The sequence below is a fragment of the Coturnix japonica genome, chromosome 23 (assembly GCF_001577835.2).
Source record: "Coturnix japonica isolate 7356 chromosome 23, Coturnix japonica 2.1, whole genome shotgun sequence".
NCBI classification, from domain to species: domain Eukaryota; kingdom Metazoa; phylum Chordata; class Aves; order Galliformes; family Phasianidae; genus Coturnix; species Coturnix japonica.
The window spans coordinates 4,513,197-4,539,659 of record NC_029538.1 but is presented as its reverse complement, the minus strand read 5'-3'; the positions used below and the strand labels follow the sequence as shown (position 1 = coordinate 4,539,659).

The window sequence follows — 26,463 nt, the reverse complement described above, 5'->3', positions numbered from 1 at the left end:
CCTGTGCTCACACAAGTCTGGTGATGCTGAGACTTATGGTGAACGCTGGGTGGTTTAAGGGGGTGGCAGGCAGTGACATCCCCCCATTTCTACCAGGATGTTTGCAGGGAAGGTGCCCGGGTGCAGACCCCGCTACCTACCCCAAACCCTTCCTGTGTGCCCCAGCTGTGCAGAACTGAGGGCCGGATCCTGCCTTCCCCATGTGATGCTGGTGCTGCGGTCCGGGGCCGGCTGCACGCTGTGGCCACTCCAGTGGGCAACGTTCGGCACTGCAAGGCAGCGTCCGGCAGCGTCCGTCCAGCAGGGGCCAGAGCTGCGCTGAGGCCGGAGGAAGGTCCCTTCCCCTTTAAATGCAAATCACAGCCCGAGGGCTCCGCGAACACCGCTGGTCCAGCGGTCCTGGGGACGCAGCCGGGTGGCACTGAAGCTGGAGCACAGGTCAGTGTCTGCGTGCTGCTGTGGTGCGGGGCCAGAGCCCGCAGACAAACGGGCTCCCGCAGCACCCACCGCAAAGACCCGTCCTGCCACCGCCAAGGGCCCAGTGGGCAGAGGAGCTCAGTGGGGGGGGCTGAAATACACTGGGGAGGGTTTAAGGGTGTCGGGTCCCTCCTGTAGTCTCTGCCCTGGCTCTGGGTTATGTATCAGGAGTCCTTCCCTGCCCCGTGGGGGCTGAAATCCTCTTTTCTGCAACTCTGGGAGAAGACGCTGTAGAGTAAATCCCCAGCTGGGAGTTCCCCGGGTGTTTTTCAGACCCCAGGTTCTGCTCCGTGCCATCATGTCCCTGTGCAGGCCGGGATAACACAGCCTGAGCCTGGCTGCTGACCCCAGCGAGTGTGGGCTGAGCTGTTTGTGGCTTCCCAGCTTCCGTGAGGACCAGGAGGCCCCGAATGGGGAAGTGCAGCCAGAGCTCTGTGTCCATCCTGTCCTGCTCAGGTGCTTCCCACGCGGCTCTGGGATTCTCTCTGGGATGGAGGAGCGGAGGAAGAAGCGGAGCCCCAGGGGTCAGCCAGCACCCAGCAGGGCATCACGGCTTCTGCCCACCAGCAAGAGCACATCCTTCGCCCTGCCACTGCCCGCCCTGCCCTCACAGCACGCCAGGCCCCGGCGGTCAGTGCTGGGGTGGGGGCAGAGTACGTCCCTTGTGGCCCCTTTGAACCAGGGGGATGGTGGTGTCACATTGTCCACGTCCTCCATGCAGGGCAAGCAAGGAGAGGGTGAGGGCAGGGGCAGCACGGGGGGCCCCGCTGCAGCACAGCTTCCTCACCGAGGTGTCGGATGTGTGTGAGATGGAGGGCGGGCTGCTCGGACTGCTCAGCGACTTCCACTCGGGCAAACTGCAGGCGTTTGGTGAGGGGCCGGGAGCCGGGGGGGGCGTGGGGGGCACATCGGTGGGGGGTGACGGCTGTAGCTGTGGGTGCAGGGAAGGAATGCTCCTTCGAGCAGCTGGAGCACGTGCGTGAGATGCAGGAGAAGCTGGCGAGGCTGCACTTCGGGCTGGACGTGTGCGTGGAGGAGCTGCCGGAGGAGCAGAAGAAGGTGGTGGCTGACAGGAACCTGGACCAGCTGCTGGCACACGTGAGTGGCACCTCCCCACCAGAACATGGCCCCGGATGGGCGACATCGGCATCACTGACACTGACCCAACCTCTGCCTTTGTCTCCTGCAGCTGGAGGAGCTCAGCAGCTCCATGTATCCTGCACGGGCGGGGGGTGGTGATGGCGGTGATGGTGATGATGATGGAGGTGATGATGGCGGTGGTGCTGCAGGGCACGCTGTGTTGCTTTCCCTTGACACCAGCCCAGTCAGAAGCTGCACCTGGCGGAGACCCCCAGCCCTGAGGAGGCCGCGGCCTGACGCACCTTCGGCTGCGGGACAGGCCGGGACAGCGGATCGCCCCGTTCCCACCCTTGGGGCTCATGGCGGTGACACGGGGTCACCGAGCCGCCCCCCCCCTCAACCCGCCGCCATCTTGGTCGGCCGCACACAGTGGGGCTGTGACATCATCAGAGCGCGCCGTGACGTCATCGGGCGGCGCCCCCCCGGTTGCTCCGGACGCCATGGCGGCGGTGTCGGGTCCGCGGGACGAGGCCGAGGAGCGGCGGCTGCTCCGCGCTGTGACCCGGCTGCAGGTGGGGCCGGGCCGGGCTCCGTTAACGCCGTGCTCCATTAAAGCCGCTGCTCGCTCCGTAGTGGCTGTGCCTGTTCTTTCCCTCGGGGCCGCGCTGCTGAGCGGCTCCTCCCGCTGCTCTGCCCTCAGGCCGCTGTGCGGGGCTTCCTGCTGCGGAGGACAATGCGGGACGTGCGGGCGGAGTACGAGCAGCTGGTGCTGGACGTGGAGGGGGAGCGGGGCCGGCTGCGATGGACGGGCCGGTACCTGCGCACACCCGTGTTCCTGCCCGAGGTTCGTGCTGGGCTGAACGGGGTGAACGGGGTCGGTGTGTCCGTGTGGCAGCAGCAGCGATGGCCGCAGTCATCACCGAACACAACGGCTGCTCACACAGCCAGGACCCGCTGTGGGCTCCCCGTGCTGACACAAGGGCCTGGGACATGCAATGGTTCAGAGCAGAGTGTGCCGGGTGCTGTGACAACAGCAGGTTTCTACATAGAACAAAGCGCTGCCCCGCAGCACAGCTGCCTTCCACATCTCACTGTGCTGTTTTATGTCTGTGCAGTTTCTCACATTTGTCTCCTAGAAGCCAGTGAAGGAGAAGTGCTCAGCCCTGCAGGAGGCTGTATCAAGTCACAAGGGCAGCACAGAGAAGACACAGCAGGAGCTGGATGTTTTGAAACCGGAACGGGACTGGGGCTCCAGCAATAGCATGAAACATGTGGCCCAGCTGCAGAGTGAGAAAGAACTGAGCTCCATGGGGGAATGCAATGGAGCAAACCCCCCAAATCTAGGGGCTGTCGCAGGTAAAAGCACTGAAAAAAGGCGCAGTGTCCCAGCACAGAGCAAGGAGTGGCAGAACACCAGCAGTGTTTCATCTGTGTGGGACAGCACTGACCTGGAACCAGGCTCCCTCAATGCTTGCATGGGTAAGAGATAGCAGCCCCTGCAGGTGTGGTATTCTGCCATGTGGTTTGAATAACCAGCTGCAGGTGGTGAAGTAGGTCCTTGGAGAATCAAACCCTTGAGAATGTACTGGAGAGTTCAGAATCTCTCATTGGAGGACAGAGATATGCAATTTAAGTATTCTAGCAGTAGCTTCTTCCAATTCTTTGCAGAAATTCCACATGTGGATTTAAAGGAGCTTCCCCGAACTCGGCCTGGCCTCCAGTCCTTCAGAAATCACTTGATCATGGAGCTGCTGTGGTTGCAACAAGCTATTGACAGCCGTAAAAATGTAAGGGCTTGTCTCTGCCTCTTGGTCAGGGGGTTCCTTCTGTGATGGGGTGAGAGCCTGGGTGGTGACAGTCTGGTTTTCTCTGGGTTAAATGAAGAAGGAAAGCTGCTGTTTGCACTGGTTAAGGTGCAGTTCATGTGAATCCTATGGCCAAGTGTGATGACTTTGGCTAAACTGCAGGTGCTTTCCTGCTTCTGGGTCTCTGAGATTTAATTGTTAATATTTGAATTTCTTTCTCTTATAGTACCTGAAGCTGAAACAGAGGCTGGAGTCTCCTGACTGCTAGGAAGGCATTTCTGAGCATGTGGGATGTTTTGTACTGCTCAACAAGGAGGGTGAGCAGCATCCCTGCCACCTGCTGCAGAGGAGCTGCAGCTCCAAAGTCAAAACATGATTTCACAGACAGCAGCACCCTGGGGAACCCCAGCTCTGTGAGATGATGTCCTCCTCGTCAGATTCATGTGGCAAAAGACTTTTTTGTTTCTTTTAAATGTGAATATTTGGTCAAATCGGGGACATGCTGGCCATGGAAGTTAGCATGGGGTGAGGTTTAAAGAGCCGTGTGGTTCCTGGTTGTTCTCAGATGGCAGTATTTGCAGGTTGTTTGATGTGGCCTGGCCCACAAGTTCCTCCTGCTGCAGCCCTGGTGACGGTCAGGAGGGGCAGCAGAACACAAAGGCGGCTGGTCAGGAAGGCGTAGGCTCAGTGGGAGACCTGCTGGAGCTCTCCTCTGTGCTCTGTGTCGCTCTGCCTGCATCTCTAGTCAGTGAGGCTTGCCTCTCCCATGGGGAATGAGCTCCCGAGGCTTAGCTCTGGCTTGTCCAGCCAAGAACGTGGTGGTGTATCGCAACGGTGACCCCTTCTTCCGTGGGAGGAAGTTTGTAGTGAACCAGCGGCATTTCCTGACCTTTGAGGCATTTCTGAATGAGGTGACCAGGAGCATTCATGCACCCTTGGCTGTGAGGAATCTCTACACACCCAAGCATGGCCATCGTGTTGCTGAGCTGGCTGACCTGCAGGATGGGTGCCAGTACGTGGCTGCAGGCTTTGAAAAGTTCAAGAGGCTTGAGTGAGTAGATGGTCCCTTTTGTCTCTGGGTTTGGTAAGCAGCTCTAAGTATTCTGAGGTGTAAATGTGTGTGTGGGGGGGGGGTAAATAGATTAAAAGGATGAAATAAAAATGTAGTGAGATTAGTTCCTTTTCCTAGTGGATTTTACTGGATGTATTTCAGGTTGTTGGAAAATGCACATCTTCCTGAGAAGGTCACCGACTCAAAAGAAAAAATGCTGGGGGAGCTGTGCAGTCTCCATCTGTCTGTGTGTGATTGGTGCTGCTTTGCCTCCCAGGCACCTTGTGTGGGGTGTGGGAGGTTCTGGCTGAGTTGCCAGCCACAGTTTCCGCTCTGATAAGAACTGTTTCTTTGGTTTAGTGGAGGTTTCTTTTGTTTTCTAATCCTGTGTGAAGTAGAGCTGTTTAGGGTAGAGCTGTTTAGGTTCATCCTGAAATGCAGAGGGCTGAGAAGACTTGCATTGCATTGGTCTTGAGGGAGTGTGTGTGTTGGGGGAATTTGGCTCCCTGACCACGTATTGCATCCTGTTGAGGAGGTGGTCCGGGCTGGATTTAGCAGGAGTCGGTCCTTGTAACAGCAGTCACTCCTTGGAGTCTTGACCACTGCTTAGCTCAAAGGAATAAAATGTTCTGGATGTCTTTATTGTGGATATTTGAAATGATCTGTGCTTGACTGGGAGTTTCTTAAATAGGCTTTAATCTGAAATTGTGGAAGCTCGTGAGATGGAAGTACATGGAGGGTTTTAAACATGACCCAGATAATAAACACGCATACTGGCAATGAATCAAGACAAAGCAGTTAGTCATTTTCTCACTGCTCTGTAGTTATGGCCTAGTTGCTGCACTGTAATGTCATCTCTTGTTCTCATAGCTATTTAAATCATGGAAGGAAGGAGCTCCGTGGGACAAGCAAGAGCAATGGTGTGCAGGTGAGTGTGAGCTGGGTGTGGGCAGGCAAGAACACAGACTGAGCTAGGAGGTACAGCTGAGAGCTGGCACTGATAGAACAGAAGTTGAGATTTAAGAGTGTCCAGCATGACACAGAAAATGACACAGCAATCGGTAGGGTGATGTGTGAAACGATGCAGGGGCTGCTTAACAGTGAAGGGAAGGAGATGCTCGGAGGTTCTGGAATGCACTGAAGTATGTGAAGAACCTCCCCAGGCCTTCATGTTGCTGACAACAAACCCCACCTAGCAGCAGCAGCGAGCTGAAGGCAGGGTGGGCACCTCCTGGTGGAGAAAATGGAGCAGCTCTGGGAAGCTTTGTGCCAGAGCTGTCTGTTTTTTGTGCACTGAACTTGTCTCTAGACCTGTGCTGTACCCCCCTGGAAGCCAAACACTGCAGTGCGACAGCAGAAGCCCACCCACCTTACAATACAGTAAGTGCCTCAGTGCTTTCTCCTGGGAAGGTATTTGGGAACATTTTGGAAGTTGAAGTAGGGAATTTCTGTGTGAGATCCTGAGAATCATAGAATCTTTAAGGTTGGAAAAGACTTCTAAGATCATCTGGTCCAACCATCTACCTACCACTAGAGCTATTTGTGGTAAATACTGTGTGAACATTTGCCTTTTTTCCTCTCTCTTCCACCACCATCAGAGGAAACTGAACAGAACTGCCTGTGGCTCAGTTACAGATTTCAAGGTGTCTGGTGACACTGCAAAGCTGCCAGGGGAGGAGAGTTGATGACTTCACAATGGTTAATAAAACATCTCTGCCCACACTGTCTCATGGCACGCTCTGGATTTTTTCTGCTGTAGTGTTTTTCGAAATGGGGATTTGCTGAGCCCTCCTTTCCAACTGATCATCTCCAAGGGCACTTTATGGCAGTGGGACACACTCCTGGCTCTGCTGACAGAGAAGGCTGATCTGTGCAGCGGGGCTGTTAACAGGTGTGTATCTGGACAAGGCATTGCTGGGTCTTCTTTCATTATGCCCAGGAACACAGGCAGTACTTACTAGTGAGGAGGACCAAAAGTTTAGCTGCTTTTAGCATATTTTGACAATTTCATTTGTTTTTCAGTTTTCCCATCTTTAAATGAATGATAACACCAACATCCTTAGCTCTTCTCTTGGTCTCATTTGCTTTGCACTTGTTTTCTTCCACACTGAGGGGTTGTTCTCTGTCTTGTGACTTTCCCTTGTATTGCTCTGAACCTTTTGCTGTCTCCTTCCCGAGGCTCTGCAGGCTGGATGGCACACTGGTGTCCAGTGGGGAGGAACTGGTGAATGGCAGCTACTATGTGGCAGTGGGAACCGAGGAGTACAAAAAGCTGCCATACATGGAGCTGCTGGTGCCCTCTGTGTGCAGGACACTCTGGTATGTAAACTATGGCTGAGAGGTTTAAAGAATCATCTCTAATAGGGACTGGAGAACACAGCAAACAATAGTTGATAGCAATTGCTTGGGCAAGTCGTTTAGCTTTCTTGCTCACAGTTCAGAAATCACCGTGCTTTCCCCTAAAGTGTATAAAGCTGAAAGTAACCACCAGGGGGAGCGTCAGAAACCAAAGCACAGGGTGTAACTGCAGGGCTCAGCATTTCAGAAAGTCGAGAGGTTGCATCGAAGCTGACTTGTAATAAATGTGTTTTTTCTTCTCGCTGCCCAAAGGAACGGAGTACAGGCAAATCACAAAGCGCTGTCTAAGGGAAAAGGGATGACAACAGTTCTGAAGATGAGGAGCACTGAATGATGTTTTCCTTGGCCGCAAAACTACTCTGAAGAGTTAAAGGGCTGTGATGGCTTTCTGTATTTCCCTCCCCCGTGTTGCTGATTAATTACAAGAGTAACAAAGATTTTTTTTTTCTGTTTCAATGATTTATTAATCAATTATTACCCCTCCAGTGCTGAACAAGGCAATTCAATCATCCCTGCCTTGAACCACCCACAGAAAAAAAAGCATCCTTAACTCAAGGCATTAAATAGGATGTCATTGCAATGTGCCTTGTTCCTCTCTGGTACTCAGGGAATTTGATCCACACTTTCAGACAGCCAGGTGTCAGAACAGCTTCCTTGAGGCAGCTGAGCCAAAAGTTTCCCCTCTTCAAACATCAGTTACCTTAGAACAGGTTTCCTCTGCTCACTGTGCCTTGGTCATGAACCAGCTACACAGAGGGTGAGTCCCAGGAGGGTGAGCAGCATCCCTGCCACAGCCCCTGCAGAGATACAGAGTTCTGTGTTGGGAACATACACAGCTCAACACAGTCAGCCCCCATCATTGCTGAATATGTGATTCAGTCAGGAAAAAAGATGGCCTAAATGGATGTGAGCCAAACTGGTACTTATTGCTACTATTCAGTTTTCAAGTTTCCTGTTATTTCCCAACTTCTTAAGCAGGATAATGTTAGTGTATGGACATTTCTCTTATGGTTAAATACATCATTAGGTGAAGGCTCAGGCCTACAAGTTCTGCTAGCTTAAAACAGCCAGTTCCAGCCAATTTAAATTCACTAGCTCTACCCCCTTACAAGTCAGTTTCACTTCCTTTTCAGCTTCCTTGCACAAACTACTGCCTAAGCAGTTACCAGAAGGGAGCACACAACATTAAAACAACAAATAGATGCAGAATACAACGTGCCAAATGTTTTAAGCGTAACTTACTTTTACCACCAATATCCTCTCCCAAAATCCTTCCAGTCACCAGCGTGACTATCAGAGCCAGGGAGTTACAGAGCGGCACTGCCAGGGACAGCTCTGAAATTGAACAATTGTAACACGGTTTGAAATGGATGCGTCCTTCATTCAAAGACATCTACTTGAATCCCCCTGTGGCACAAGTGGTAGAAGTGCCGCTCTGCTACACAGGAGGCTCGAATCCCGGGGGTTGGACTCGATGATCTCTAAGGTCCCTTCCAACCCACACCAGACTGTGATACTATGATGATGATACTTGATGTTCAGCCAGATCACCAAATGAATCAGTAATACAGCTCCTCCCCAAACCCTGATCAACCCACTGGACAAAGCAGTGAGAGCTGACCTGCAGATGCCAAGGTGAGGTAGAAGAGGAGCGATCCACATTGGTTCAGCAGGAATGGCACCATGTACTGCGGAAAGAAGACAGGTCACTGCATGGAAAAGCATTGCAATGCCTGCAGCAAGCAGTGCAAGCCTTGGATGCCATGTCTGCAGAAGGCAGGCAGGTCTGAATGTGAAATATGAGGGTTAATTTCTACAAGTGTCTAAGTTCTCCATAAGAAGAGCAGGACTGCAGGTGGGTAGATGAAATGTTATAGAGTACAAATCATTTTGCTGATAGATGGGAGGTGCTGAGTGCAGGAAGGAGCATGAAGGCCCGTCCCATACACCCCATGATTCCGGCTGTGCTCACCTTGTAGTTGCAGCCCAGGAACCTGATCTCGGCCAGCAGCTGCCGTAGGAGCCCCCGGCGCTGCACGTCCAACAGCCCCGCCGCTCCCGTCCGTAGGAACGGCCCGGTGCTGCCCCATAGAACCGACACCAGCACCAGCACGGCGGCCTGCCCTGCAGCACAACATCAGCTCAGCCCCGGGGCTGTTGGCCCGGCCGCCATCAGCCCGCAGCCCCCTCACACAGCCCACCCCGTCCCCTCAGCCCCTCCGGGATCCACCCGAGGCCCGTCCCCCAAACCCGGAAGCTCACCGGCGGCCGCCATAGCGCCCCGTGACCCGGACGTGATACTCCACGCCTCTTCTCTCTCGCTCCGGTTCCGGCAGCGCCGTGTCCGCCATGGTGAGTCGGGTTGTGGGCCGGGCCGGGCTGATGCGGGTCCCGGCTGGGTCCTGGGGTCGGCGGGGCTCCTGGGCTGATGGTGGTGGCAGCCTGAGCCCCAGCCGGGGCCTCGGCCTCGCTTGGCATAGCGTTAAATGGCGCCTTCCCTCATTGCCGCGTGCAGAAGCCGATCCTGCTGCAGGGCCACGAGCGATCCATCACACAGATCAAGTACAACCGAGAGGGAGACCTGCTGTTCACTGTGGCCAAGGATCCCGTGAGTGAACCGGGGGCACCGGGAAACCGGGCTGTGTGCGATGGGGGGGGAGGGATAAAGGTGGGTAATTAACGAGCTCAGGTAATTGGTCAGAGCGGCTCTTCAAGCCTTTTTATCTTCTTTTAGATCGTCAACGTTTGGTACTCGGTGAATGGAGAACGGCTGGGCACCTACAATGGGCACACAGGAGCCGTGTGGTGTGTGGATGCTGACTGTATCCTTTGGGTGCACAACCAGTTTGTGCTCTCGTTCCTTGCAGTGATTCAGCACGGATGGCTCCATTCAGCTGCTGTGTTTAATTGTCCCTTGTGCCATCTCTTGGTTATTTGTGCTCCTTGGGAAGTTTCCCAAGTCCTGTAATTTCTCAATGTAACGCAGCTTCTTAATCTTGTGTGTAAATACTCCCTGGGTATCTAATGATTTTTGGGGCTGCAAACGTGCTGATATCCCTTAACTGCTGACCAAGGGGACACCCGACATGTGCTCACTGGCTCTGCAGATAACAGCTGTCGGCTCTGGGACTGTGAAACAGGTAAAGGCTCTTCTCTCCCACGTGGCTGGATCTGACTCAGCTCTGTCCTGTTCTGGGATCTGTGCAACATGTGCCTGTTTGCCCCTGAAAGAGCCCAAGTCCTTTCTTGGCTGTTTGTGTATTTGCCTTATTTTCAATGGGCACTTATTCATTTTGCTCACCAAGCACATTTAGTGCTTTCCAGTCACCCAACCTGTCTGTCAGCTCTGATGCTCCTGTTCTTTCTATGACTGCACTTCTGTTTGATTGCTTTCATTAATGTTTGCAATGCAAGACCAAGTGAAGTGATGGTTTCTGCTCCGTGTTCAGGAAAGCAGCTCGCTCTGGTGAAGACCAGCTCGGCAGTGAGGACGTGTGGCTTTGACTTTGGAGGAAACATCATCATGTTTTCCACGGACAAGCAGATGGGTTATCAGTGTTTTGTGAGCTTCTTTGACCTGCGTGACCCCAGCCAAATCGGTGAGGAATCCGGGCCTGTGCCTGCAACTGGGAATAAGGGGAAGCGTTGGCTGCCAAGAGCTGGTGCCACTCAGTCTGTGTGTCTCCATCCTTCCTTCCTGCAGAGAACAACGAGCCTTACATGAAAATCCCCTGCAGCGACTCTAAAATCACTAGTGCTGTGTGGGGCCCTTTGGGAGAATTCATCATCGCAGGACACGAGAGTGGGGAGCTGAACCAGTTCAGTGCCAAGGTCAGTGTGATAAGGAGGAGCATCACCCTCAGGCAGCAACTCTTGGGAGAGGATGTTGCAACGTTCCTGTTGTGATCATGTGGCAGAATGTGGGTTTTTTTGGCTCAAACCAGTGGCCTTGAGGAAGGATAGTTAAAGTATGTGGCTTTCTTCAGCAAAGCTGAACATATATATGCCTACCTTTCTGCTGACAGCAACATCTAAAGTCGGTTTTAGCAGAGAAGTTGTTTGTACACTTTCCTTGCCAGTTCACTTAAACTGCCTCGTTTACCCTTCAGTCAGGGGAGCAGCTTTCAAACATCAAGGAGCACACCAAGCAAATCAATGATATTCAGACCTCCAGGGACATGACCATGTTCATCACTGCCTCCAAGGATAACACTGCCAAGGTGAGGCCTCCTGGGGGGACTGCGGTGCATTGCTGACATCCGCTTGCAGGACCCCTGCTCAAAGTCATGGCTGCCTCAGTGGTTTTCTCTTTGGGAATTTGAGCAGGTGTAGAGCCAAAGCTTAGTGGGAGGGCTGATATTTGGGATTCTGGAGCAATAGCTTTGACATTTGGATGCCCAGGAGTGACTTTAGAAGTAACACCTGCTCATGTGAGGACTGGCAGCTGGGGTTTGCATGAGATACTTGGACTGCCACTCTCTTCCTTTTGCATTTTAGCTATTTGACTGCACAACGCTGGAACATCTGAAGACATTCCGGACAGAGCGACCGGTGAACTCTGCTGCACTCTCCCCCATTTTTGATCACGTAAGCATGAGCCCACGCATACTAACGGTCTTAGTGCAGCTCCTGCATTGTCTCAGGCAGCTGGAAGGCACAGTGTCACCAGTTCAGCCTGAGCTAAAGAATCACTGTGGGACAGGGCCAGGGGACTTGACTGCTGTCATGGGCTGTGCTGGGTTAGTGGGAGGCTTCCCCAAGGCTGGGCTCCCTCCTACCCTGGCTGTTGTTCCACATATGGTGTAAGCAGCACTGCAGTGTTGTGACTTTCTTCCTATGCAGGTTGTGCTCGGTGGTGGGCAGGAGGCCATGGATGTGACCACGACCTCCACCAGGATTGGCAAATTTGAGGCAAGGTTGGTGCTCTTCTCTGGCAGGGCTGAGTCTGCACTTGGAGTTCTCTCCTGCTCCCAGAGCGTCTTGCTATTGGCAGCATTTGGAGAGTTACTAGAATTGCAGAGCTTCTCTGAGGAAACCCTGATGACATCCCTAACCTGCCTCTTTCTTCTCCCAGATTCTTCCACTTGGCTTTTGAAGAAGAGTTTGGCAGAGTGAAGGGTCATTTTGGTCCGATAAATAGTGTTGCTTTTCACCCTGATGGGAAGAGGTGAGAATCTCTGGGGGTCTCCAGCACGTCCCCACCAAACGTGGTCTGTTCTGATTAGGATATGGCTGGATTCACTCTGAACTGCAGTGGGGATGGAGCCTGCTCCTTCCTGAATTCTGCCATTCCACCCCTTTTGCCCCCCATCACACTGGATGTGGGGAGTCACTGATGCCCAGTTGTGCATGTTGGCTGTTGTTTTTATTAGCTTTTGGATTCCATCTCTTACTAGTTTAAATCTGTACATGGTGAGTTCCTGACAAGATTGGTGACTGTCTTGTCTTTTCTCCCATGCAGTTACAGCAGTGGTGGTGAAGATGGCTACGTTCGCATCCATTATTTTGATCCCCAGTACTTTGAGTTTGAGTTTGAAGCTTAAAGGAGGATGAATTATCTTCTTTCCTCTTCCAATCCATTGCTCAATCCATTTGCTCCAGCAAAGAACTGTTGTAAGGCCTGAAGTTAACCTGCTCCACAGGAGGCAGCAGGAAGCAGCACCAAACTCAGGGGTTGTATGAAGGTGGGAATCTGGAAACCCAACCAGCTCAAAATGGCACGAGTGGCCTGAAAGGAGTTGGCTGCCTGCCTGCCCCTGTGGGTGCAACTTCCTGACCTGCTGGACATATTTATATATCAGTGGAGCAAAAAAACATCAAGAAATAAATAGAAATCTTTTCTGAACGCAACGAGAAGTGCCTCTGTTCTTTTGCTCTGGGACAAAATTAACATGGCTGTTTTGCTTCCCCTGCTCTGTTGGCAGCAGACAGCAGTGCTGGTGCTCCCTGTGCCTCTGTCCTCAAGCACACATTAACTCCTTCCCGGTGCTGAGGTGCAGCTGTTGAAGCGCAGACTTAGCAGTGAAAACTGGATGTGCAAACAGCCTGGAAATGCAGTTGCCAGTCATTGTTTTCCAGATGACACGCGCCCAGTTCAAGTGCTTTGTTTATTGGCTGGACTGACCCTGAGCCAACTTTCCTCATGGAACAGTTATTTCCTGCACTAGGAGGGTTGTGTTGCAAATCCTCATCCTTCCAGACCCCATCCCTCTGTCTTGCTGGCTGGAGGGGTGGTTTCTATCTCTTTCCTTCCTTGAAACTGGGTTCAAGGGCAGATCTCCCAGGCTGGTTTCCAGCTTGGAGCAACTGATGTAACACAACCTGCAGCCAGTGTGCAGTGATATGGAGAGGCTGGTGTGAGCTTAGCGTGTTCTGCTAACTGTACATTGGGCACAGGGCAGGGCCCACGAGCCAGGTACACTGCAGCAAGAGCTGCTGGGTCCAGGTATGAGCTGCTGAAATCTTACTGGAGAGCAGAGCAGGATCAGCCCAGCTCTGGCCAGAGAACACACATGGAAAGTAGGAGCAAACAGAGAGACCACTTTACTGGGATGTGCTCAGGCTGCGTGGCTGACAGGGAGCTCAGTTGAGTCTGGCCCCCATTCCCAGGGCTGTCCCTACAGTTCTGGCCCTTGCAGGCTCCTCTGGGCCCTGCAGGCTGTGTGTCCTGCACAGCGATTCCTGCAGAGCTGCAGCACTGTGTTGCATTGGTGTATGAGCCCCCGGTGATGGGGATGATCTCCAGGACATGGTGCTCGTGCTGCTGCTCATCTTTCATTCTCCATCCGGGCAGTGGGGTCAGAGAGCGAGCGGTTCAGCCTGTTCTCTGTGCTCTCCTTGACAGCTGCGTTGCTGCCCTCCACCAACCGCCATATCTCTGCCCACGCCTCATCCAGGTACTGGGATGAGCGGATCCAGCGGAAGAACAAGCCTAGGGGGCAAGGGGCTGTGTCAGCTGGGCTGTGTCAGCTGGGCTGTGTGCTGCTGCAGGAGCGACAGGCAGAGCTACTGCATGCAACCCAGATGGGTTGGGAAAGCCTGAGGTTGAGTTTGAAGCACCATACCCTGCCACAGCTGGATGCTCTGGGGCTCCACCGAGGGCCAGATGACCAGTGGGTTGGGTGAGTACAGGGGGTTCAGGTACTTCTTCCTCTCCTCGGGCTGGTCCAGCCAGGCCCAGAGGGAGTGTGTGCTCTCCTTCACTTTGCACAGACACCTACAGGAGAACAGAGACATGCTTCAGTCCTGGGACTGACCCGGGATGGTGACTGATGGACCCAGGGGTCTGTGCCTGTGGATCAGGGTCTGCTCTGGGGCACAATGGCATCGCTCGTGGGGCACTGCTGTCCCCATGTCCCTGCCACTTGCCTCTCCTTCTCATTGTTGCAGAGGAAAGTGCCGTAGTCGGAGGCGTAGGCGTTGTCAAAGAGGGTGAGGAGCAGCCCCTCACTGAACTCCAGCGAGAAGGGGAACTGCCGGCTCAGCTGCCACACGCAGTCGAGGAAGAGGAGGAAGAGCGGAGCCTCCTGCTTCAGCCGTGCGTGTGAGTAGGCGGAGTGGGCACAGCGCAGATGGAAGGGATGGCCAGCCTGCAGGACCATGTGGTAGCGGTAACAGGGCTGCAGGAGACCACAGGACCCCCACCTCAGCTCCTGCTGCCCCTCACCTGGATCCACTCCCTCTCCAGCAGCCCCTGGAAGCCCTTCAGTGTGCGGCTTTCTGGCTCCAGGATCACCTGTGCCAGCGCTGTCACCAGCAGCGTGGTGTCTGTGCCCTCTGCCCCGTGCACCAGCACGCTGCTCTCCTCCCTGCAGGCACAGCCAAGGCTCAGCCAGCTGCACCCTGTGCATTGGCCTTGGGGTGAGGGGAGGGATGCGCGGCCCCCTACCTGTCCAGGCACTGTGCAGCCAGGCAGGCTGTACTGAGAGCTGCCTTCACGTGGCTCAGCCAGCGGCAGCTCTCCAGCCGGCCCAGCCAGCGGTCCATGCCCAGCGAAGCATCATTGCAGGCCTCCACCAGTTTGATGAAGCTCTCCTGCAGCGGGCGGCCACTGGGCAGGGAGGGAGGAGAAGGGAAGGCAGCGTGGTGAGGGGCTGCGGCTGTGCTGCTGGGGCTGGAGCTGAGTTCAGCACAGCACTCACCGCTCCAGCGGCCGATGCAGCCTCTTCCACTGCGGGTACGAGGATTTGGGCTCCGTGCCCCCTCCCGTCATCCGCGCCTGTTTGGCCGTCTGTGCTGAGCGCGTGTCGATGATGAAGCCCCGCTCGCCCTCGTCCAGCACCGACCCCAGCAGCATCTCATCCTCCGGGCAGCGCTTGCGGTTTGGGCCGGTCAGCGGCTGCGCGCTGCGGAGCATCACCTGCGGGAAGGGGGCTGCGGGCATCGCCTGCGGGCAGCGGGGTGGGAGGAGAGGGAAGGGGGGCGGGATGTGGACTCACGGTGCCGTTCCTGGTGTGGTAGTAGCTGAGGACGGGGAAGCGCCCGCCCTGCCGGAACCGGGCCGCCCTCCGCAGGGTCTCTTCGCTCACAGCCGCCGGCACGATGACGGCCGGAGGGTACGTGGGGCAGATGGAGAAGTCCTGGTTCACGTCGCTCAGCCGCCACTGGGTGGTCTGGGGGGAGATGTGAAGGTGGGAGGGGGGAGCGGCCTCCCCCTGCACCCCAGCCAGGAGTAAAGGACCAATCCCGTCACCCCTTCCCTCTCCTTAAGGGTGGGATGTGACACCCTCCCTCCCCCCCAAGACCAACCTGCGTGGCAATCTGCTGGAAGTGCTGCTCCATGGGCAGCAGCGGCCACCCCTCCTCCAGCCGCAGGGTCTGGGGCCGGTGGAAGAAGGGGTACATCATCATCACGGAGTCCACCGAGGAGAGGGCCTGCAGCACAGCACAGCACAGCACAGCTGGGGGAAGGCCAGGAATGTCCTCCCTGCAAACCCCATCCCCGTTCCTTCTTGCAAGACTTGGCAGCGCGGGTGCCCCATGCAAACACAGCCCGAGCAGCTGAGTGTTTACCCACGTTAATGGCAGACCCAGAGCAAACACCGTGGGCAGCCACCTGAACCCTTTGCAGCCCGGCACGGCTCACCTCGATGGAGCTGGCGATGTTCAGGCACTCCTCCATGCCCGGGATCTCCAGCTGCAGCACCTTCAGGTCCTTGCAGCGCAGTGTGATGGTGCCGGAGGAGCCGGCCAGCCTGGGGAGGGCAGCGGGGTCAGGGCAGGAGGGGCTGCACGTGCAGACAGCACGGAGCTGCCCTCTGTCCGGGGGGGCTGAGAAGGGCACAGCACTGAGCGGGGCTCCCGGTGGATCTCGGTGTGCCTGAAGCTGTGACTCCCACCAGCTCCCCTCTGAGCAGCCATAGCCATCCTCGCCCCACTGAGCTGCGTGGGGCCGGGCACTGCCGGGCAAGATGGAGGAGCTGAGAGCACCTAAAGCCAAACCTGTTGTCCCGCGGGGAGCCGCTGCTGTGGGGGGGCTGATACCAGCCTACATTCTGCACTCTGGGGCACGGAGGAGAAGAGGAGGTCAATGGCCACTGCCACAGGCCATGGGGAAGAGGAGAGAGGAGGCTCTGCGGTGCCGGGAGGGCAGCCGGGAATCACCCCCATCCAGGACGGGACAAAGAGGGGACACAGGGTGGGAAAGGACCGACCTCTTCTCCACGGCGTCCACGTTGCGGATGAGCAGCCAGAGCTCCACGGCGCTGGGCTGCCCGTCGCCGCCGGGGCAGGAGGAGAGCAGCAGGTGGTGGCTGGTGATGCACAGGGTGCCCTTCACCGCCGGCTGCCCCGCACACGACAGCAGCACACTCTCCACCGTGGCCGTTTTGATCAGCTCGGAGAACTCCATGGCGGTGCTGGAGGGAGAAAGGGGAAATCCTGAGCGGCACAGCCCGGCTGGAGCCCCCCCACCCCCCCGTCCCTCCCCGCAGTGCAGCCACCCCCGTCCCGTTCGCGTCGTCACCTAAAGCCGATGCCGCTTCCTCCCTGCTGAGCTGCGCTGGTTTCCTCCCCTCCCCGGCGCTGCTGTCACCGCAGTGGGGAAACTGAGGCAGAGACCCGCGGGGCTCGGGGGGCTGTGGGTGCAGGGACGCCGCGCCCGGTGCGGGCTGGGGGGCACCTGGGGGGGAGTTGGGCCGGCTGCAGCCTCACATCGGCTCCGTTCTGTGGGGCGGGAGGAGGAGGAGGAAGAGGGGAGAAAAAGGAGGAAGAAGGGAGGAGGAGGAGGAGGGGGCGGCTCGCACAGTGCACCCCAACCCCAATACCCACCCCCGCCCATGGATCCACGGCTCCGGGGGGTGACGGGCGGGGGGCACACAGGGGGCACGCGGGGTGCGGGGCTGAGCAGGAACGGAGCCGCTGGGGGGGGGCGGGTTAAGGTGGCCCCGCCGGTGGATGCGGGGCCGGGGAGTGAGTCAGGGGACACGGGGAGGGGTCACACCGGGGGTGCACGCGCGTTTGCAGCCCCGCAACGGGAGCAAGCGGGGCCGTGTGGGGTCAGGGGACGGCAGCGGGGGGCGAGGGGCTCCGGGCCGCCGCACCCACCTTAAGGCCCCGCAGCAGCGCACAGCTGTCCCGCAGCTGCCGGGCGCCCACGGCCCCGCACTCCGCCCCGCGGGCACGTGGAGCTGCTCGTTTCCTTCGCCCTTTTTTTAGCGGCCCCGGACGGGAAGTCGGTGTGTCACGCAGCGAGTGGAGCGGGACGGCTCAGCCCGGCACCGCGTCCCGCGACCGCCCCGCGCTTCATCCGGGAGGACACGGAGCCGCCTCCCAACCGGAGACAGCGGCGCTCAAATAGGAAAGAAAAGGGACATAAAAACAACAACAAAAAGCAACTTCTTTGCACGCCTCTGGATAAGCCGAGTTCCTGCCCGTTATAATTATCCCCAACCTTTATTGTTCCGGGGGTAGATAAATAGGCGGCACTCGGCGCAGCCGTTCCTCGTCCTGCTGGGTGCGCTGGGGTTTGGGATCTGGGAGCTGGGAGCTGCAATTGGAGATTTGGGGTCGTTTGGGGTTTGGGAGCCGGGCTGCAGCCATGGCCCTGGGCCAGGTGAACTTCTCTGAGCTGGGCGCGGAGGAACCGGCTGCAGGTGAGGAGAGCCTGGCTGGGGTCAAGGCGCTCACGGCCAAACTGAAGCTGCAGACCCGCCGCCCTTCGTACCTGGAGTGGGAGGCGCGGGTGCGGGGGCAGCCCTGGGGCAGCCCGACCCCACGGGGGGCGAAGGGGACCTCGGGGCAGCCCGGGGCTGAGCGGGACGGCAGCGTCTGTGGCTTCCCTGGTATGGAGGAGGCTCTGCAGTGGCTGAGGATGGAGCTGGTGAGTAACGCTGAGGGTGAGGGGCACGGAGGGGCGGTGCCTGACCCCACCAGGGCTGCTCCCGCTGCAGCTCACAGCTCTGCTCCCGCTCCAAGCGCGGCCGCTGCTTGTGGGGTTGTGCCCGGGGCTGCAGCTCTGCCCTCCTGCCCTGCCCAGCGCTGCGGGTTGTGGCTCTGCATTTGTCAGCCCTCCCTGCTGCTTTGTGCAGGCAGCAACAGCCTCATGGCTGCAAACCTACCTGGGCAGATCCCAGTCCCTGTGCCCAGCCTGTGCTGCACACGTGGGCTCTGTGTGTATTCCTGATTCCCCGAGGCTCTGGCACCAAGCCCTGCTGTCACAGCAGCCCTGCTGGCTCTGAGCCCCTGCCGACAGCTCCGTTCCCCCCCAGCAGGAGCTGCAGGCTGCGGACCAGCGCCTGGCACAGCAGCTGATGCGCCTGCGGGCGCAGCTGAACCGGCTGAAGGTGGAGCAGGTCTGCCACCGGCACAAGGAGATGCTGGACGACGCCACCTTCGGCCTCGAGGGCTGCGAGGAGGACTCGGATCTGCTCTGCACCATCCCCCCCAAGGCCGCCTTCCTGCTCTCCATGCCGCTCAAGCACATCGGTGTCACCCGCATGAACATCAACTCCCGGCGCTTCTCCCTCTGCTGAGTGCAGCGGGGCCCGGCGGGCACCCATGGGTGCAGCTGGGGGTTGAGAGAGGCTCATAGGTGCCCCAAAGCGCTGCAGGGACATCGGGCTCAGGGCTGAGCTCCATCTTGTTTGTGCTAATGGAGACGTGCCATCCCGTGGGGTGCTGTGTGTGGTGGGGGTCAGCGGCAGGGGAGGATGTGGGGAGCAGCACTTGGAGGAGGAATAAAAGCAGGTGATGGTGAGAAGAAGCACTTCCTGCTGTGCACAACCAGGTGCCTCCTGCAGTGCCACCAACCCCTTGGGGTGCCAGGAGGGGACCCGCTCCCAGCTCTGCCCTGTGGGCTGGTTTCCTCAATGGTTTCTGCTTTGGGATGGATCCACGCTGGGGAAAAAAGGGTCTCTGCTGTGAGGACCCCACTGCCAGCCCCTGCCCACGAACTGACTGCGATGGGTGTTGGGGCTGCGCTGCTGCAGGAAGTGCTCACTGCCAACAGCTGCGTGGGTTGTGGGGCCTGGAGGTTCTGGGGCTGTGCTCAGTGCTCGGCAGCCCCACGCTACCCCATGGCCACCCCCGGTGCTGGAGGCGCTGTGGGCTCTGCCTATGGCTGTCCTTGTTGCAGGGCTTTGCTTTTCCATTCTTAGCCCTTCCCCTGTTCACACCAAACCCTTTGCCCAAGGAGCTGCCACTCTTAGCGTGTGGCAAAACACATTTTGCAAGCACTGCCCCGGGGTGATACGGGGTGACCCAGGAAGTGGTGGGATGGTTCAAGGGACCGTTCTGGGGTACCAGGAGGAAACAGGCAGAGCTGCACGATCCCCTGAGGCAGCAGCACATGGCAGGGGCTGGCAGTGAGCCCTTGCCCAGGGGCACCCATGGTGCTGGGGAACACGCTGGGTGTGGGGCTGAGGAATGTCCCCATAAGGGTGGGTGCAGCGCTCGGTGCCCCCCGGCACAGCTTGGTGGTTCTGCCTGCCCTGCTGCAAAGCAGCTGGTGGGAACCTGCGGCTTTGCCTTTGATGGTGGAAGCCGAGACAATAGCGTTGTGGTTGCTCTGCTCAGAGCTGTCTCTGAAAACACCGGGCTGGTGGTGTGGCACAGCCTGGGCACGAGGCGTCCCCTCCGGTCTGTCCCCATTTCAGCTGTCAATGCTGCTCTTGGGGGACTGAGGTGTGGGGGGCGTGTGGTGGTGATGGCCAAAGTGGGGCTGTGGGTGCAGGAGGTGTCTCACAGCCCAGCAGGGTCTGGTGGGGGTACGGCACAACCGGAGCTGCCACTGCTGTCCCACAGCACTGAGCTTTGGGAAGGGGGCTCTAAAGGGACCAGGGGGCCCTAAGGGGACTGGGGGGCTCTAAAGGGACTGGGGGGCTCTGCAGCCTTTCGGGTGACAGCGTCGCACCCATCACGGCCCCCCTACAGCATGTGGCCCATTGTGTGCCCCCACTCCACCCCAACCAAGGGGCTCGGTGCCCCCAAACCCACCCGATCCCAGGGCAGAGGGCACCTGGAGCAGGACCCCAACACACAGCCCAGCTGGGGATGGCAGGAAGCCTCGGGGTTTGTCACCAGCGCTTGCGGTTGTGCACGAACTGCGAAGCAGCTCCTCTAGAGTTTGCTCAGGAGGCAGGAAACCGGGGCAGGCAGCGAGCAAGAGCGAACGGCGGCGGTGGGGAGCACACCCGTGTTTGGGGTCTCAGCTGCGCTGCCAGGGGTCAGCGTGAGCCCACGGCCATGGGGAGGATGTGAGAGGGACCATCGCTGCTGCGCGGCCATGGGAGTCTGAGAGAGCTGGTCCTCGTTGTGCTGCCCACAGGTAACGGCATCGGGATGGAGCTCTGCAGCACGCAGTGCTGGGCAGGTGCACGTTGTGCTCAATGATGGTGCTCTGCTGATGGGTGGGAGTGGGGGTCACTGCAGCGGGGCTGGGAGTGATGGCAGTGATGGCACTTGGGCAGCTGGGAGGCACAGATGGGAGCTCCCCATGGCGGGGGATGCAGCCACTCTGATGCCAGGGCAGCCAGTCCCTGTTTGCAAGGCAAAGCGGGAGACTTGTGCCAGGCCCTCACCCACCTGGGGATGAGAGCAGCAGTTCAGAGCCGGTCCATCAGCATCCCATCACGGATGGTTTCAAGCACTGAGGTGTGCCCGATTTCGGTGCTGTTTTGGTGCAAACATCTTCGTGCCGTGATGGCGGCGTGGGGCGGCTCTGCCCTGCTGGCTGTGCACAGCATCCAGCGGGATCACATGGGGACAGGAATGGGGTCAGCCCAACCTCAGCCCCGCTCACACTGACCAACCACCGTCAGCCAGAGCTGCTCACACGGAAGGGCCTGCAGAGCAGCAAGGGCAAGTGTGATGACCGTGCACCGGGACACTGGGGACACTGCGTGGTGTGTGCACACTGCTTGCATGCAGCACTTGTGCAGAAATTCGTTTGCACAGATGCAGTCACAAAACCTGACTTCAAACGCCCCGACGCAGCGCAGCCCTCGCACTGAGCAGGTGGAACGGTTGCTCGGTGGAAATTATGCTGTGGCTTGAGAACATCAGAGAAAAAGACACAATAGCAGCACCTCCCTCCGCACCACGGCTTCTTGCAGGGAGGAAAAAACACCTCCCAGGTCCCTGTGCTGCGGTGGATGTGCATCTGAAGTGCCACGGCTGCTGGGAGCATGGGGGCTCTGTGTCCGTGGGGTTGGGTTTGTGCTCAGCTCTGAGCTTTGTCCCCAGGGCTGTGATGGAGCTGCTCCAGGAGTGTTCTCAAAGCAGAGTGGGCAGAAATGGGGCACCGAGGCCTGAATCATGGCACTGGGGGCTCAGCTGCCCTCCCCTCCCCACAGCCTCCTCTCCCATCTGCCATGGTGGTGGTGGGCACTCCGAGGTGGCACCCTGGGGATGGCAGGAGGGCGGCCCAGCCATTGCGCTGCTGTTCTCACTGTGGGGTGATGAGCGTGGGGTGCTCCCAGTTCCTGTGCATGGGTTTGGGGTGTGCTCAGTGCCTGAGGGATCTGGTGGCACCCAGGGACACCACATCCCCCCTGAGATGGAGGTGACAGAGGAGAAAAGAGTGACACTGATGTAGAGATAATCACTGCCAGGAAGGCAGAAACTGCGTGGGGCACTGTGAGCACCGGCTGGGGACACAGGTTGGGGCTGTGCCTGCGTGGGGATGAATCCTGGAGGCGTGGGTGTGAGGATTCTGCAGAAAAGCATTTTCCAGGGCTGTGGGCCACTGTGTGCGTGTGTCACAGCACCGGGGCTCCATCAGCTTCTGTAGGGAGGTGAGAGCCACGCAGTGCGAAGAAGGGCCCTTCTAGCCACTCGTGGCACCAGGGCTGGTGCTTGAGGTGGGTGTCCAGCACTCATCACCTGCTGTGCCAGGACAAAGGCAAGAGGAAATACAGCTGGTGATGGAGTCAGGGGATACCCTGCAGTGTGCAGGAACGGCTGTGTGATGGGGCCAGTAAGAGAGAAGGATGCAGGGATGGGATGGATGGATGTGGTAAATGGGATGAACGAATGGCTGCAGAGATGAGATGGGTAAATGTGGGGATGGGGATGATGGGGCTGGGGGGGATGAAGGCTTTTCTCACTACTCTCCATAGCCACCATGGGCTGCTGCTGCAGCTCAGACTATGATGAGGACTGGATTGAGAACATTGACATCTGCGAGCACTGCAACTACCCCATTGACCCCGACAGCAAGCGCCAGGTGAGGGGCAGCCACAGGACAGCCGGGGTGGTGTGGGATGGCTGAGCCCTTGGTGGCACAAGGGGACATGGGGCCTGCATTCATGGGACCCCCTGCTCCCTCACAGCAGCTCATCCGCAATGGCTCTGAGGTGCGGGATCCCCTGGTGTCCTACGAGGCCATGTCTCCGCCGTGCTCCCCACTGCAAGGTACAGCCCGGCCACGGGGGGGGCTGCTGGGTGTACCCCATGGCCGCCTCCATCCCAACCCTGTGCTCTCCCCAGACAAGCTCGTGGTGGCCCTATATGACTACGAACCCACCCATGATGGGGACCTGGGACTTAAGCAGGGGGAGAAGCTGCGTGTCCTGGAACAGTGAGTGAGCGCTGACTGTCCCCATGTCCCCGTGTCCCCCAGCCAGGGGGCCCGGCTCAGAGGGGCTCACAGGGCTGTGTCCTTGCAGGAGCGGGGAGTGGTGGAAGGCACAGTCGCTCACCACGGGTCAGGAGGGTTTGATCCCCCACAACTTCGTGGCCATGGTGAACAGCCTGGAGCCAGAGCCGTGAGTGGGGCCGAGGGGCTGCACGGAGCCGTGCCAGAGCAGCAGGGAGATATGAGAGCCCCCAGCCTCACCCTGCCCCTTGTCCTCAGGTGGTTCTTCAAGAACCTCAGCCGCAAGGATGCGGAGCGGCAGCTGCTGGCATCAGGCAACACACACGGCTCCTTCCTCATCCGGGAGAGCGAGACCTCCAAAGGTATCAGTGCCAGCCCCACAGCTCCTCCTGCTCTGCAGTGCGAGGAGAGCAGCGACACAGCAACCCTGTGCACCTTCCCCAGGCTCCTACTCACTGTCAGTGAGGGACTTCGACCAGAACCAGGGTGAGACAGTGAAGCACTACAAGATTCGCAACATGGACAACGGGGGGTACTACATCTCTCCCCGGGTCACCTTCAGCAGCCTGCACGAGCTGGTGGAGTATTACTCGAGTACGTGCTGTCAGCAGCTGGTCCTGCACAAAGGATGGATGTGGGGTGGGATGGGGTGGGAGGACACCCCGCTACCTGCACCCAGGTGCAGTTCATGCCGTGCTCCCCACACACACTGACACCAGCTCTGCCCCCCCTGTGCTGCAGGCAGCTCGGATGGGCTGTGCACCCGCCTCGGCAAACCCTGCAGGACGCAGAAGCCGCAGAAGCCGTGGTGGCAGGATGAGTGGGAGATCCCACGGGAATCTCTGAAACTTGTGAAGAAGCTTGGCAGTGGGCAGTTTGGAGAAGTCTGGATGGGTAAGTCAGGGTGAAAGCAGGGTGCTTCCTCCTGGGTGAGGGCACTGCCCAGACCCGCAGCATCCTCGGGTCCAGCACACGTCCTGTGCAACTTTCCCTTTTAAAAGGATCTTCCTCATGCAGTTTTAGGTTGGGATGCTGTAGGCAGATAGGTGCAGCCCCCTCCCTGCCTCCTCCACCCCACCGCGTTACTGCCACCTGCCCCCATACGTGCTCACTGTGGGTCCTTCTCTTCCATCACATGCTGCCCCATCTCCCCGCAGGCTTCTACAATGGCCACACCAAGGTAGCCATCAAGAACCTGAAGCAGGGCAGCATGTCCCCCAGCGCCTTCCTGGCAGAGGCCAACCTGATGAAGAACCTGCAGCACCCGCGGCTGGTGCGGCTCTACGCCGTGGTGACCAAGGAGCCCATCTACATCATCACAGAGTACATGGAGAAGGGTGAGGGCACCCGGGTAGAATAACTGAATCATTCAGGCTAGAGAATACCTCTAAGACAACTGAGTCCAACCCCAACCTGTGCCCATCATACCCACTAACCACGTCCCTCACTGCCTCATCTCCCTGTTTCTTGAGCACTTCCAGGGATGGTGACCCCACCACTTCCATTGGCCTGTGCCAGTGTCTGCCTGCAGTAGTGATACATGACCACGGCACTGAGACCTTGGGGTCAGCCCCAGTGGGGCAGGCAGTGTGATTTCCTGCCCCCTCTGTGGTCTGTGAGCCCCCAGCCCCATGCAGGGTGTTACCCCTGAGACTTGCTGCCTTCACTGCAGGCAGCCTGGTGGATTTCCTCAAGACCTCAGAGGGCATCAAGCTCAGCATCAACAAACTGCTGGACATGGCTGCACAGGTGAGGGGCGCAGGGCCATGGCGGGGGCTGCCGGGGCTTTCCTGCTCCACCTGAATTGTGATTGTTATGATTATTTGATCTGCAGATTGCTGAAGGCATGGCCTTCATCGAAGCCAAGAACTACATCCACCGTGACCTGCGGGCTGCCAACATCCTCGTGTCGGAGGCTCTGTGCTGCAAAATCGCTGACTTTGGGCTGGCGCGCCTCATTGAGGACAACGAGTACACAGCACGGGAAGGTGCGCCCATCCTGCTGCCAGCCCGTGTGCCCCATCACCCCACAGCACTGCACACAGCCGGGGGGGGGGCTGCCAGAGCCCACCCAGCCCTGCTGCTGGGGGTCACAGCCCTACCTGGTGGCTGCAGCAGGAACAGGCACACTGCACCAAACCCAGCTCCTTCCCAGCGAGCAGCAGGGACAAAGGCTGGCTGTGCTGTTATATCAGGTTCAACAGAGGGATGTCCCCTAATGCTCATTCTTCCCCCCCTGCTGTTTTTCAGGGGCTAAATTCCCCATTAAGTGGACGGCACCGGAGGCCATTAATTACGGCACGTTCACCATCAAGTCAGATGTCTGGTCCTTCGGCATCCTGCTCACCGAGATCGTTACCTACGGCCGGATCCCGTATCCAGGTCAGGATTTCCCGGCAGCTGCAGGGCAGTGGTGCTCGCACACACGCAGGCGCACACCCAGCCATGTGTGCATGCACTGCTGCACGCACACAGCTCCGCCTGGCCCCGCTGCCTGCCAGCCTGCCATGGTTCTGAGCTCTTCTCATTGCACGTGGCCAGCCAGGCCCAAAACCCACATTACTTGGGGGGGGGGGTTTAGACTCTAGGGGCAGAGGAATGATTCCTATGGGGTTCCCAAAGGTGGGGTGCTCCCTGCAGGATGTGCTGCTGCACATTGAGCACCATTGTCCCATTGCAGGGATGACCAACCCCGAGGTGATCCAGAACCTGGAGCGCGGTTACCGCATGCCACAGCCCGACAACTGCCCGCGGGAGCTGTACGAACTGATGCAGCAGTGCTGGAAGGAGCAGCCCGAGGAGCGGCCCACGTTCGAGTACATGAAGAGTGTGCTGGAGGACTTCTTCACCGCCACCGAGGGGCAATACCAGCAGCAGCCGTGAGGCCCCATGTTGTGCTATGGGCACGCTGGGACCACAGACCCCATGAGCAGCACCCAGCAGTGCACACTGTGCGCATCCAAAGAGCTTTGCCCCGAATGGTGACAGATAACTGCAGTGCCATGACTGCTGTGCACTGTGGCTGTATCACACTGTGCTATGGATGTCCCCCCTGCCTTGCTCCACAGCCCCCAGCATGGGGCAGCCCCTTGTGTGCTGGGCTGCACCAGAGGCCAGGCCCCAGTTAGAACCCATGGTGCCCCTCACATGGAACCCACAGGCCTGAGGCCTATGGGGCTGGGGTCGCTGCCAACCAGGCCTTGCCAGCCTCTCCTGCCCCCATCGGGGTGAGCACATGGACCCAGCACAGGCCGCAGCCCCACCAGGCCCAGGCCGCCATGGGCTCCAGGCCCCGCTCCGTGCCCCCCCCGCACCCCAGGAATGGTTCGTCCCCACCTGCTCCCCCCTCCCCTCGGAATGGTTCCGCCCCGCCCACCTGGCCCCGCGCCCCGCGGTGGTGCATCCCGCCGCGCAGCCGAACCTGCTGGTTCCGCCTCGCCGCCGCCTCGACTCCTCATTGGTCGTTGAGCTGAAAGGGGTGGAACGCTGCTTTTCGATTGGTCGCCTGGAAGCTGGGGGCGGGGCTGGTGGGAGCTCCGGCCGGTGGGGCGGGTTGCGTTGCGCTGCGCGGCGGTGGGGTCTGCGGCCGAGGGGAGACGGGAAGATGGCGCTGACACAGGGGAGCAAACGGAAAGTGTGGGCTTAACTACTATGAT

At 58.3% G+C, this 26,463-nt stretch overlaps 7 protein-coding genes across 19 annotated transcripts; 5 read left to right on the top strand and 2 right to left on the bottom strand.

Moving 5' to 3' along the window:
• Window positions 1-307: 307 nt before the first annotated feature.
• Window positions 308-3,860, top strand: LOC107323870 (coiled-coil domain-containing protein 28B). 7 transcript variants are annotated; one of them, XR_004309522.1, is made up of 9 exons: window positions 308-438; window positions 934-1,107; window positions 1,199-1,347; window positions 1,421-1,575; window positions 1,667-2,129; window positions 2,258-2,401; window positions 2,694-3,036; window positions 3,226-3,344; window positions 3,589-3,705. XR_004309522.1 is itself a non-coding variant. In XM_032448944.1 (7 exons), exons 2-7 carry the CDS (start codon window positions 968-970, stop codon window positions 2,816-2,818), a joined length of 1,197 nt encoding a protein of 398 aa, XP_032304835.1. In that variant the 5' UTR covers window positions 308-438; window positions 934-967; the 3' UTR covers window positions 2,819-3,338. The 7 variants fall into 7 exon arrangements, 5 of the variants coding, with proteins under 5 accessions (XP_032304835.1, XP_032304834.1, XP_015738799.1 ...); XR_004309521.1 differs by having other exon boundaries at window positions 2,673-3,036; XM_032448944.1 differs by lacking the exon at window positions 3,589-3,705 and having other exon boundaries at window positions 2,673-3,338.
• A 193-nt stretch (window positions 3,861-4,053) lies between these two features.
• Window positions 4,054-7,208, top strand: DCDC2B (doublecortin domain containing 2B). 4 transcript variants are annotated; one of them, XM_015883309.1, is made up of 6 exons: window positions 4,054-4,413; window positions 5,284-5,341; window positions 5,723-5,793; window positions 6,173-6,304; window positions 6,601-6,732; window positions 7,024-7,208. In XM_015883309.1, the coding sequence occupies exons 1-6, from the start codon at window positions 4,136-4,138 to the stop codon at window positions 7,103-7,105; spliced, it is 753 nt and encodes a 250-aa protein (XP_015738795.1). In that variant the 5' UTR covers window positions 4,054-4,135; the 3' UTR covers window positions 7,106-7,208. The 4 variants fall into 4 exon arrangements, with proteins under 4 accessions (XP_015738795.1, XP_015738794.1, XP_015738796.1 ...); XM_015883308.1 differs by having other exon boundaries at window positions 6,592-6,732; XM_015883310.1 differs by lacking the exon at window positions 6,173-6,304 and having other exon boundaries at window positions 6,592-6,732.
• Window positions 5,093-9,127, bottom strand: TMEM234 (transmembrane protein 234). The gene is made up of 5 exons (XM_015883316.2): window positions 9,034-9,127; window positions 8,744-8,895; window positions 8,393-8,459; window positions 8,014-8,106; window positions 5,093-7,568 (listed from the first exon to the last, which is right to left on the bottom strand). Exons 1-5 carry the CDS (start codon window positions 9,044-9,046, stop codon window positions 7,507-7,509), a joined length of 387 nt encoding a protein of 128 aa, XP_015738802.1. The 5' UTR covers window positions 9,047-9,127; the 3' UTR covers window positions 5,093-7,506.
• On the top strand, window positions 9,006-12,621 carry EIF3I (eukaryotic translation initiation factor 3 subunit I). Its single transcript, XM_015883303.2, has 11 exons — window positions 9,006-9,123; window positions 9,287-9,379; window positions 9,506-9,593; window positions 9,846-9,911; window positions 10,221-10,370; window positions 10,475-10,602; window positions 10,881-10,991; window positions 11,269-11,358; window positions 11,614-11,687; window positions 11,846-11,938; window positions 12,233-12,621. Exons 1-11 carry the CDS (start codon window positions 9,121-9,123, stop codon window positions 12,312-12,314), a joined length of 978 nt encoding a protein of 325 aa, XP_015738789.1. The 5' UTR covers window positions 9,006-9,120; the 3' UTR covers window positions 12,315-12,621.
• Window positions 12,622-13,290: 669 nt separating this feature from the next.
• Window positions 13,291-17,425, bottom strand: LOC107323858 (myotubularin-related protein 9-like). 2 transcript variants are annotated; one of them, XM_015883292.2, is made up of 13 exons: window positions 17,317-17,425; window positions 16,736-16,935; window positions 16,425-16,628; window positions 16,213-16,272; window positions 15,857-15,965; window positions 15,520-15,645; window positions 15,210-15,383; window positions 14,913-15,130; window positions 14,660-14,821; window positions 14,438-14,579; window positions 14,140-14,360; window positions 13,836-13,987; window positions 13,291-13,702 (listed from the first exon to the last, which is right to left on the bottom strand). In XM_015883292.2, exons 3-13 carry the CDS (start codon window positions 16,619-16,621, stop codon window positions 13,539-13,541), a joined length of 1,725 nt encoding a protein of 574 aa, XP_015738778.1. In that variant the 5' UTR covers window positions 16,622-16,628; window positions 16,736-16,935; window positions 17,317-17,425; the 3' UTR covers window positions 13,291-13,538. The 2 variants fall into 2 exon arrangements, with proteins under 2 accessions (XP_015738778.1, XP_015738779.1); XM_015883293.2 differs by lacking the exon at window positions 16,213-16,272.
• A 354-nt stretch (window positions 17,426-17,779) lies between these two features.
• On the top strand, window positions 17,780-18,944 carry FAM167B (family with sequence similarity 167 member B). 2 transcript variants are annotated; one of them, XM_015883312.2, is made up of 2 exons: window positions 17,780-18,091; window positions 18,483-18,944. In XM_015883312.2, exons 1-2 carry the CDS (start codon window positions 17,810-17,812, stop codon window positions 18,741-18,743), a joined length of 543 nt encoding a protein of 180 aa, XP_015738798.1. In that variant the 5' UTR covers window positions 17,780-17,809; the 3' UTR covers window positions 18,744-18,944. The 2 variants fall into 2 exon arrangements, with proteins under 2 accessions (XP_015738798.1, XP_015738797.1); XM_015883311.2 differs by having other exon boundaries at window positions 18,480-18,940.
• A 1,420-nt stretch (window positions 18,945-20,364) lies between these two features.
• Window positions 20,365-26,463, top strand: LCK (LCK proto-oncogene, Src family tyrosine kinase). Of its 2 annotated transcripts, none has more exons than XM_015883320.2 (13): window positions 20,365-20,536; window positions 22,329-22,435; window positions 22,545-22,623; window positions 22,699-22,789; window positions 22,878-22,976; window positions 23,066-23,169; window positions 23,252-23,401; window positions 23,549-23,701; window positions 23,965-24,144; window positions 24,480-24,556; window positions 24,642-24,795; window positions 25,058-25,189; window positions 25,488-26,463. In XM_015883320.2, exons 2-13 carry the CDS (start codon window positions 22,334-22,336, stop codon window positions 25,688-25,690), a joined length of 1,524 nt encoding a protein of 507 aa, XP_015738806.1. In that variant the 5' UTR covers window positions 20,365-20,536; window positions 22,329-22,333; the 3' UTR covers window positions 25,691-26,463. The 2 variants fall into 2 exon arrangements, with proteins under 2 accessions (XP_015738806.1, XP_015738804.1); XM_015883318.2 differs by having other exon boundaries at window positions 20,366-20,536; window positions 22,542-22,623.